We start from the raw sequence: 11,452 nt of genomic DNA on the forward strand, positions 1-11,452 counted from the left end.
ATGGCCTCAGACCACCAGACCCCAGCGGGCAAACCTCAGCCCCTCAACCCCAAGGTGGGTACCATGTGGGAGGAAGGGGTGGCAAGCACGGTGCCTCTCCCAGGCTCGGTTTCCCTGCTGTAAAGTGGGGTTGGTGCCTTCCTTTCTGGGGCTCCCCCTCTCTGGGCCACAGTCTCCCCAGCTTGCACACTGGAGGGGATGCTGATTCAGAAGGCCCCTCCCCAGCCCACGACTAGCATCCTTCTGGCTTTGGAGACTTAATTTTCTCTGCCATACCCTTTACCCCATTGCCCAGGGTGGGTCCCCAAAGCTGGGGCAGACCCTCGGTCCAGTCTGAGAGGGGGCTTGTGAATGGGGGGTGGGGTGGGAATCCTGACTCCACACCTGCTGTGTGACCTTGGCCAGTCACTTGACCTCTCTGAGCCTCAGGTCCCTCCTTCAAAAAATGGGGAGCGTTGGACTCATGGCATAAGGTAATTGTGAAGAGGCAAAGAAAACAGGCTCAGGGCTTCCCTGGTGGCGCAGTGGTTGGGAGTCCGCCTGCCAATGCAGGGGACGCGGGTTCGTGCCCCGGTCCGGGAAGATCCCACATGCTGCGGAGCGGCTGGGCCCGAGAGCCATGGCCGCTGAGCCTGCGTGTCCGGAGCCTGTGCTCCGCAACTGGAGAGGCCACAACAGTGAGAGGCCTGCGTACCGCAAAAAAAAAACCCAAAAACAAAATCAAAGAAAACAGGCTCAGCCTAATGCTTGTCCACCTAACGCCAGCCTTCTTTGTTTTTTCCTCCTAAGGGCAGTGGGATCTTATCCCAATGTCAGGGGCTTGTCACACTGAATCTGCCCTCAAACTTCTACCAGCAACAGTCCACCAGGCTGCCCTCCTGTTTCCCTCTGCCTCGGAGGCCCCAGGCATAGATTCTGTCCTGGAACTGCCTTTTTGTCTGATTTGGGCCCCCACCCCAGCTCACCCCAATTCTGTCCCTTAAGAGGCTTACTTTCTAGAAGAAAGACAATAAATAAACTACTATATAACTTCAAGGAGTGAAAAGTGTTAGGAAGAAACAAGAGTGGGTTCTTTAGGGTCAGGGTGGACGAGGAACGTGTTAGCTAAGGTGGTCAGGGAGGACTTCTCTGAGGAGGTGACATTGAACAGAGCCCCCAGTCAAGTGAGGAAGTAGTGAAAGTTGGGGAATGGGGGGTAGGGGAGAGCATTCTCGGCAAAGGGCACAGTGAGTGCAAAGGCCCGGGGGTTGGAGTGAGATGGGTAAGTTTGAGCAGCAAGAAGCCCAGGGCGATGTGGCTTGGAGCAGCGCTGTCCAACCGATTTCAGATGGGAGCCACTTACGGACTTTAACACTTCCTAGTAGCCATGTTAACGAAGTAAAAAGAAACGGGAAATTAATTTTCATATATTTTATTAAGCCCAGTATATCCTAATGTACAGTCAGTAGAAAAATTATTAGAGAACTATTTTACATTCTTTTTTTCGTACTGGATCTTCAACATCTGATGTGTATTTGATACCCACAGCACATTTTAATTCAGGTTAGTTGCCCACGTTCAGTAGACATCTAGCAGTTGCTGAATTGGACGGTGCAGGTTGAAAGGATTAGGTAATACGTAAATTTTTAGCGTCCATTTGTTGATACATACAACAACAGTAATAATACTGAGCTCCTGGGCTCTGAGGCCTTGCAAACGCATGGGGAGTCTGCCCTGCCTTGCCCTCCTTGCCCCTGTAAGCCCTTGTCTCCCGGGCCAGTGTCATAATCCACTAGCCCCCGACTGCCAGGTTCTTGATTCTTCTCAATAAGCCTGCAGAATAGGCATGATGCCCCATTTTACAGATGGGGCAGCTGAGGCTCAGAGCCATCGCGTGGCCTCCTCGGGTTGCACGGCTGGATGCAGCAGAGGCGACGTAGGAGCCCAGTTCTCCTCCTGACCCATCTGTGGTCTCGTCAGTGATCGTACAGGCTGAACTGAGCCCATGGAATTTGACTGTGAACTTGCTGGGCCTCCCTCCCCTGGCTTTGTCTGGCTAATCCCCGGCCTGGGAGAGAGGGGCGTGTTTACCCAGCCAGTGCTGGCCGCCTGGATTGGGCAGCTGCCCCTCCTGGAGGCCCCCTTCCCTGAACCCTGCCCCCCTTCATCCAGAGGCAGTCCCCTGGGGCAAGTGTGGCTGGCAAACGTCTGCCCCCAGGTTCTGTCTGGAATCCTGACAGGAGGCAGCTACCCCCCTCCCCCACCTCTTAGCACTTGGCTGTGAGGCCGGAGCAGCCCTGTCAGTTTTGCTGATCTTCCCTTTTCCTGATGGGGATCCTGCCGGCCCTTCCCTGGGCTGCTGAGAGGCAGGTGAGGCAAGGGGAGTGAAGTCCTCTGAAGAAGTATCCAGAGGGGGAGGAAAGCCTGCAAAACCTGTGGGGGCTTAAGAAAAGGGCACAGGTATGCATAGTCTTATGGGTGAAACGGTGGTGGAGGGTGGATACGGCAGCACTGGTCCAGCTCTAATGGGGGCAGGAGAAGCGTAAGCAGCATGGTCTAGCATCTTGCTACCCCTACTCTGGTCCACAGACCAGTGGTACCAAAATGCTGCTCTACAGGAAACAGCATCAGACGAGCTTGGGCTCTGATTTCAGCTCTGCCACTTACCCACTTGGGATCCTTAGCATGTCCCTTAATATAATTGTGCTTCCCACACCCAGAACAAATATGGTGTGCTAGCCATTACGCTCCTCTGAATCCTTCCAACAACCCCGTGATGTAGGTTCTGTCTTTATTTCCCATTTTACAAATGGGGAAACCGAGGCTCAGACAGGTGAAATACTGGCTCAAGGTCTCACAGCTGGTAACTGGAGCCAAGACTGTCAGACTTTATATTTGGTTCATGATTCCCGAGTGTGGAACCCTTCAGCATCCTCCAAGGCTCTCTGAGTCCCCTCCCTACGCCCTCCCACCCCTGCTGCCCTGTTCTCCCTCCTCCCCATCGGGACGGGGGTCTGACTCTCTCCTCCTGTTGCAGATCATCATCTTTGAGCAGGAAAACTTCCAGGGCCACTCACATGAGCTCAATGGGCCCTGCCCCAACCTGAAGGAGACCGGCGTGGAGAAGGCAGGCTCTGTCCTGGTGCAGGCTGGACCGTAAGTACCTGGGGGGTCTCACTTGGTCAGGGGTTGCCAGGGTGAGGCAATCAGGCTCTAGAGCGAGCTGGAGGGATCCGCTCTCACTGAGCTCCTAGACTGTGCAATCAGGGGACCAGGATTTGGGGTCTTGGCAGCCTGTGGAGAGAGCTTGTGGTCTGAGGTCAGATAGAGCTGGGTTTCAAATCCTGGTTCCACCACTTCTGTGCTGTGTGATGTTGGACCAGGAACCTCTCTCTCTGAGCCTCGGTTTTCTCCTCTGTAGGATGAGGTTAACCATGTCCTCTTGGGGATGATGGGATGGAGCTCATGTGAAAAGCCTGACACCAAGGTCATCCACTTCCTTGAGGCAGGGAGACAGACACAGTGACTCCCGTGGACCTTTTTAGAGCTGCCAATCTCTGGCTCTGGGAGTGTGCTCGCTCTCCTGGGAGGTTTAAAGCTGGATACCCCACCTCTGCAACCACCACTCCCTTCCCAGGACCTGGGGATACTTGGTTTTCGCAGATATGCTGACACATTTGGGGGCCAGCAGGCTTGGGACCCCTGGCCCAAGAGAGAAGGGGAGGTGACTGGTCAGGTCTGACTCTGCCACGCTCAGGTGACATAGTTGAGCACGGCCTGCAGGGGCCTCTCCTTGTGGTTCCCTGACTGTTCCTTCTCTCCAAGATTCTCCGGAATCAGGGGTGGCCACCAGTGACCCCCAACAATAGGTCAGTGAGTCTAGTGTGGGTCCTGGATGACCCGCACCACACCTCAAGGTTCACTGGGAATTCTGCAGTGTGTGATGACCCTAATTGAATCAGAGTCTCCTGGTGTGGAGAGCACAGCCAAAGGAATGGCCCTGCCCGCCCCACTTAGCTGATGCGCTCAGAGCATCAGTGTTCCTGAGAGCATGCCTTTCTGGACGGCTGAAGTTTTGTCAACTGAAGCACCACATCTGATTTTTCAGTTGTCTTTTTTTTTTAGTATTTGGATGGAAGAATTTCTCAAATAGACCTTGCATTCCTCCTCTGCTTTCTTTTAAAAAATATAACTTTGATATTTTTATTAATTATTGTTTATTGTTTAAAATTAAGGAGCAATGGTTTAGTGCAAAAAAACCATACGACTCTAATCTTACCACTCAGAGTAACCATTAAGATTTTCATATAAACTTATATTTTTCTCTGTATATATCTCATCAAATATATATTAGATATATACTTAATCAAGAGTCAGATCATGCTTCACGTACTGTTTTATAACTCATTTTGAAAACTTTTATCTCAAATTCTTTCCATGTCATTAAGTAGCATTTTATGTCAATGCTTTTCAAAGAGTTTTTTGGAGGTAAATCTGTATCAGAATCATAGAAGGTGGGGAGGCTTTGAAGTGCAGATTCTTTTTTTTTTTAAAATGCTTGGCTTTTTTTGTTTGTTTATTTATTTATTTTTGGTGTGTTGGGTCTTCGTTTCTGTGCGAGGGCTTTCTCTAGTTGTGGCAAGCGGGGGCCACTCTTCATCGCGGTGCGCGGGCCTCTCACTATCGCGGCCTCTCTTGTTGGGGAGCACAGGCTCCAGACGCGCAGGCTCAGTAGTGGTGGCTCACGGGCCCAGCCGCTCCGTGGCATGTGGGATCTTCCCAGACCAGGGCTCGAACCCGTGTCCCTTGCATTAGCAAGCAGATTCTCAACCACTGCGCCACCAGGGAAGCCCCCGAAGTGCAGATTCTTGGGTCCCAGCCCTGACCCAGTGAATCAAACTCTTGGGCCTGGAGCCCAGGAATCTACATTTCACAAACCCACCACCTTGTGATATTTCTGCCCGGTTAAGTTTGAGAACCCCTCTCCTACTGCATTGTTTTTCATACCTTTGTAACATTTCATTACGGGATACGACATAATTTACTCAACCAGGCCCTGCCCGTTGGATGCGTAAGTTGTTTTGATTATTTGATATTATAAACAACACACCGTGATGAACATCGTTACCCGTGTATCTGTGAGCTCTTTGACAACTGTTTTCGAAGGACACGTTGTCTAAAGCTGAATTGCCACATCAAGAGGGCATCCTCTGCTAAAAGCAGCAAGAAACACCATCTCTCCTTCCGTTAAGGACTTAGATGACTGTTCCAAAGAGTTGTCCCTGTGCCAGGCTGAACTGTCTGCCTCTGCGATGAACGCCCCAGAATGCCAGGCATCATGAAGTCGGTCCCACCTTTTTCTTATTGTCCCCTTTCCTCTATTAGCCATGCCCCACCGGCAGGTAATCCTTCCCTTTAAGGATTTTCTCTTCTACTGTGGATCTAAGACTGTTAGAGTTTTGTGTAGCGTAGGAGTCCAGAGACCACCATCAAGAACCAAAGAGATGGGCTTCCCTGGTGGCGCAGTGGTTGAGTCCGCCTGCCGATGCAGGGGACACAGGTTTGTGCCCCAGTCCGGGAGGATCCCACATGCTGCGGAGCGGCTGGGCCCGTGAGCCATGGCCCTGAGCCTGCGAGACCACAACAGTGAGAGGCCTGCGTACCGCAAAAAAAAAAAAAAAAAAAAAGAACCAAAGAGGAAAGAGACCCAGAGAGAAGGGGTTGGTATGAACAAGGTACGTGAGCTTTAGATACAGGGATGTTCTGCAGTCCGTTCTCGGTGGTAAAAGCTGATTGGGCACATTTCTTCCCAACTCCATGTTCACTGATATCACACTGAGAGCTTTGACACTGGCCACGGTGGGAGTATTTACACCATGGAAATTAGCAAACGCTACAAACAGGATTTGTTTTGTTTTTCAGAGCTGGCTTTTAATTTACCAGCACAATTTAATTTACCGTTTCCCAGCATACCATTGGCCTTGGGACATGGGTTCTATACGTCTGTGTTTGTTGCTAGGCCATCTTTTAGGCTTCCTCCTTATTTCTTGGTTACGTTCCAGATGATTGAAGTCAGCACCGTGCTGGGTTCTGGATAACTGAGGTGATGCTGCTCTTGGATTTGCTGTGCTTGGATTTAAATGAGGTTGCTACTCTTTTTTTTTGCGGTATGTGGGCCTCTCACTGCTGTGGCCTCTCCCGCTGCGGAGCACAGGCTCCGGACGCGCAGGCTCAGCGGCCATGGCTCACGGGCCCAGCCGCTCCGCGGCATGTGGGATCTTCCCGGACCGGGGCACGAACCCGTGTCCCCTGCATCGGCAGGCGGACTCTCAACCACTGCACCTCCAGGAAAGCCCTGCTGCTCATTTTGATGAACTGGGCAACTGTGAGCTCTGGGGCCCAAACGAGTAGCCAGGGCCCCACAGAGGAAGCCTGGAGTGAGCCTGACTTGCCGTCTCTCTCTCTGTCTCCACTGCAGGTGGGTGGGCTACGAGCAAGCCAACTGCAAAGGGGAGCAGTTTGTGTTTGAGAAGGGCGAGTACCCCCGCTGGGACTCATGGACCAGCAGCCGGAGGACAGACTCCCTCAGCTCCCTGAGGCCCATCAAAGTGGTAAGCCCCTGACCCTCATCTTCTTCCTCTCTTTGCCCGCCTGGAGCCAGCGGTCTGGGGACCAGGAAGGAGCCTTTACCTCTGGCATCGTGCCCCTTCTGACTGGCGGGAGACTTCCTGGCTGTGTGACCTCGCATAAGTCACTTCACTTCCCTGAGCCTCAGTTTCCTCACCTGTAAGATGGGGATATTAGTATCTACTGTCCTGAGACACCAGCAGGCTTAGCCTGAGAACTGCCGCATCGTATGACTTCAGGGGCTTCCTTCAAGATGCTCCAGGGGCGCTGTTCACATTCTATTCTATGCGGATGGTGCTGTCCAGGGCTGTGTGATTTCTGTCACAAAGCAATCGTTCCATAAATGATTGCCACCATAAATATTCAAAGAAATTCTGGGTTTCGGGCTGGAGGAGAAGGCAGGTTAGCTCTTGTTCACGACTCATGCCAGTGTAACCTTTCAGAGCTTCTCTGATCCTGATTACTAGCATGTGAACTCTCTGGAGGGCAGAGGGCCCAGCGATGCTCAGTTATACTCCCAAACCTCCCCAGCCCAGTCTAGTTCTCCCCAGAGCTAGATGGAAAATCGGAGAACGTTGGACTTGGCGTTCCACAGACCTGGGTTCCTCTGCTGGCTCTGGCACTTCCGGCTGTGTGACCTTGACCAAGTCACTTTACCTCTCTAAGCCTCAGTTTTCTTATCCACCAAACAGCATAAGAGTAGTCTAAAGGATGAAAGGAGATGACTAAGAAAAATGTCACAGGAACAGGAGGATGGGAAGATATGTGGAGATGAAGGAAAGCCAAAATATTTCAAGTGTCTGCTGGAGGCACGATAAGCCCATGTGTGTGTGTGTGTGTATCATGGCTGCCATTTAGTTTTTAAAAGGGGAGTTGAGGTGTTGGGAGGGAAAATGCCATTTCAGAATCAAATAGTCCCCAAAGTGTAGAATCTGGAGTGTCTGTTATGTGAAAATAGCCCAGTAGGATCTTAATGAACAAACCCTGTTGGATGCCGTTGCCATAGACACTCACGTGGTGGGGGTCTTGGGCCAGAGGGCTGCAGGTGGAGCCTGCTGGTCCCAACTCCAGGGCACCCTGGGCGCTCTCACCCACACTCGCTTTCCCCCACTCCCTGTCCACAGGACAGCCAGGAACATAAGATCATCCTCTATGAGAACCCCAACTTCACAGGGAAGAAGATGGAGGTGATAGACGATGATGTGCCCAGCTTCCACGCCCACGGCTACCAGGAGAAGGTGTCTTCTGTGCGGGTGCAGAGTGGCACGTGAGTGCACAGCCAGCCCTGGCTCGCCCCGCCCCAGGAGTCCAGACCCTGGGCTGCTAAGTCCTGCTCTGTCCTGAACTCTGGGGATCTTAGACATTCCTGATCTCAGTCTTCTCATTGGAAAATGGGCGTTGAAATCATCAGCCTACACATGGCTTTCAGCCCCTGAAGTTCCATCCTGATCTGCCTTTTGGGCAACACCCTACCTCTGGAGGAGAGAAACCTTGGCCTTAACCTCAGCCCCAAAGAGCAGGACAGTAAATGGTGGGGGGGGGCAGGGTAAGGCAGAGATGGGGGGGGTGTAGGGGGGAGCAGAAGCTGGGAATGAGTTGAGTGGTCTTAACAGAGCTGGGAGAGGCAGGAAGTCCAGCCAGTGCTGGCCTTTGACTGCATGAGTTCCTGAGGTTGGAAATAGGAGGGATCCTTCTCCACCAAGTTAAACTTCGGCACATAAACCTCAACCATCAGCATTGGGGAATTTCTCAGTGTGAAAAGTTTGGTTTCCACGGGGAGTCTGACGATGGGCTTTGGGCAGTGGTGTGCTGGGGACGGCTTGTACCAGCTTGCAAAAGCTGACTGTTAACTTTTCAGAATTTACGCGAGCTGGTTATTTCATCATTGGCAACTTGAAATGAGCCATCATGAAGTATTTACACCTCAGAAATTGGAGAATGTTACAAATCAAGACTTTGCCCCCCCGCCCCCAAGAGAGCTAGTTTACCAACACATGCTGGCTTTCTGGGGCTTGTCAAACTCTTAGAGCGTGCAAGGTTCTGTATTCATGTTCCCCTCCATTTACTCGTTTATTCATTCATTGATTCAATTTGTCGAGTGACGTCATATGCCAGGCACCGTGTTAAGTCATCAGTAAGTCAAGGTGGGTTAAACAGACCTGGCCTCTGCCTGTGTGGCTAGCGGTCTGGTTGCGGACAACTGTTAATAGTTTAGGAACCCACACGAACCTGGCCTCCTTCCCCGAGGAAGGCACTTTCGAGCTGAGATCTCAAGAAAGGTATTATAGAGGTAAAGAGAAGGAAGGACATCCCAGACGGTGAGAACAGCACGTGCAAAGGTCCTGTGGTGGGAGGAGCCTGGTGAGACTGATGGGCTCTACAAGGGACGGAGTGGCTGTGCTGCAGAGATATAGGGGCCCAAGTCTGAGAAGCAGAGCTAGAGGTGTCCACAGGGGCTGAATGGGCAGGTCCATGTGGGCCAGGACTGTGATGCTTTCTGGGGAGAAGACTGTAATGGTCATCAGGTACTCAGAGTGAGTGACCCCTAAATGGTGATGGCTTCAAAGGGTGGAGGGATCATGGAGGGCTCCTGGGACCTAGCCTGCTGTCCTTTGGCCTTGCCGGGGGTTGGGGTAAGAGGCCTGTCTTCTTCTAAGCTTAAGTGAGCTTGAGATCACCCCTTCCTCTGAACCCAGTGTCAGGCCTTCAGTTAAAAGTTGCTTCTGGAGATAGTGAGCTCCCCATCAAGGGAAGGAAGATAGCAGAGGCTGGTCCCAGGAAGGGTGGGGGTGTACCTGCTCAAAACCCAGTTAGTGTGAAATGATTGGGAGGCCCCACCCTTCCTAGTGGCTAAACAATTCCCTCCCTCTGTCTCCATCTGCATCTCCTGTCTCCCCACGTCCCCTCTTCCCACGTCTGGCCCTGCAGGTGGGTCGGCTACCAGTACCCCGGCTACCGCGGGCTGCAGTACCTGCTGGAGAAGGGTGATTACAAGGACAGCGGCGACTTCGGGGCCCCCCAGCCCCAGGTGCAGTCCGTGCGCCGCATCCGTGACATGCAGTGGCACCAGCGAGGCACCTTCCACCCTTCCAACTAGTGCCCCCCATTTCCTCCTTCCCAGGGGCCTGGCCAGCTGCCCAGGATCCCACCAGACATCCTGGCGAGTGAATAAAGTGTGACTTGCAACTTGTCCGCAGCAGTGTCTTTTATCCCCCGTGGGAGCCGGGGTGCTGCGTGCACTTATCCCCGTGGGAGCCGGGGTGCTGCGTGTAGTGTGTGCACGCGTGCGTGCACTTGTATGAAAGACAGAGACACAGAAAGACGAGAGAACCAGAAAGTGACTGGGTGAGGGGTGGGCAACCTCTTCGAGAATTTTCAGCTCTGCAGCTGCTGAGCTGTGTGACCTTGGGCACATTGTCCGACCTCTCTGAGCCTCCACCTGACTTACAACCCTCTTGACCCCATGAGCGGCTGGCTTGGCTGACCGCTCAGTCCTTCTTGTGTGGTTGCTGAGCAGTCGCTCGAGGGCACGTGATGGATGCTCCAGCCCTTAAAAATGTATCCACTGCCTGCCATTCCCACAGAATTGCCTTATCACCTTGAACCTGGGAGTTTTCTTAGATCTGCCCAGCAGAGCCCCAAACCCTGCCATCCCCACTCCATCCCAGAGAGAGGTCACAATGACCTGTTTGTAGGTTTGTGTGTTCCTTTGTTCACAACTTGATTGGGGTTGTCACTTAGCATAGCACCTGGGGGCTGGGTTCCTGCATCCGACTGGCCTGGATCCTAATGGCTGTTCTGGAGGCTTGGCCAGTGATGGGGCCTCAGAACCTTAATGCTTCCACTTGGAAAAATAGGGAAAAAATAGTGCCTCCTTAACAGGGTTACAGCAAGGACAACATGAGATAGCCCAGGTGTTCTCTATATAAATGTTAATCACTGGTTGGTTTTCTGTAGTGCAAATATCCCCTCCCAGAGAGCAGCTTCTTTTTACTTTGGTATCTTTTGATGCAGTGGTTTTAAATTTTGATGTGGTCTAACATCAGTCTGTTCCTTTATGGTTTGTATCTGCCATGTCTTCTTTAAGAGATTTCTTTCTCACCCCACTTCTCACAAATACGTTCTCCAGATTTTTTTTGCCTAAAAGTTTTAAAGTTTTGCATTTCCCACTTAAATTCTCAGTCCTCCTGGAGTTGATTTTTCTGTATAGTGTGTGCCAGGGACCTAATTTCTTTTTTCTCTTTTTTTCCACTTTGAACCACCGTTGTCCCGGGGTAATTTATTGAGAAATCCATTTCCGCCACTGTGGTGCAAAGTTGCCTCTGTGTCCCATAGTAGATTGACACATATGTGTGGGGTCTGTTTATGGGCTCTTTTTTTTCTTTCTGTTCCTTTATTCTATCTGTGTATCTCTGTACTCTTACCATATTATGTTAATAGCCATTGCTGTGTAATAAATCTTGCAGTGCCCTAAATCATTCTTCTTCAAGGACGTTTTATATAGGCTTGACCCTTTATATCTCCATATAAAATTATTTTCTCAAATCTAGAAAATGGGAAACCCTATTGAATGAGCTAAAGAGATTAAAATGATTACCGTGAAGGTGGGAACTAATCAGCGCTTAACAAATTTTGCCAGCTTTGATTTGCTCCTTCATTCTTCAGCCAACACTCACTGAGTACCTGTCTTGATCCTGGAATGGGCAGAGTAGGGGATACAAAGGAGGTAAGACAAAGCCCCTGCCCCCAGGAAGCTTCTACTCTGGGGGGATGGTAATAGCTTAAGAGTAGAACCTTGATGATGATTACGAGTTGAATTATACCCCCCTCAAAAGTCATATGTTGA

At 51.4% G+C, this 11,452-nt stretch overlaps 1 protein-coding gene across 1 annotated transcript; it reads left to right on the plus strand.

Moving 5' to 3' along the window:
* On the plus strand, positions 1-9,703 carry CRYBB2 (crystallin beta B2). Its single transcript, XM_060029417.1, has 5 exons — positions 1-54; positions 3,017-3,135; positions 6,458-6,590; positions 7,731-7,873; positions 9,535-9,703. Exons 1-5 carry the CDS (start codon positions 1-3, stop codon positions 9,701-9,703), a joined length of 618 nt encoding a protein of 205 aa, XP_059885400.1.
* The last annotated feature ends 1,749 nt before the right edge of the window (positions 9,704-11,452 follow it).

Source organism: Delphinus delphis, chromosome 13 (assembly GCF_949987515.2).
Source record: "Delphinus delphis chromosome 13, mDelDel1.2, whole genome shotgun sequence".
In the NCBI taxonomy this organism is placed as follows: domain Eukaryota; kingdom Metazoa; phylum Chordata; class Mammalia; order Artiodactyla; family Delphinidae; genus Delphinus; species Delphinus delphis.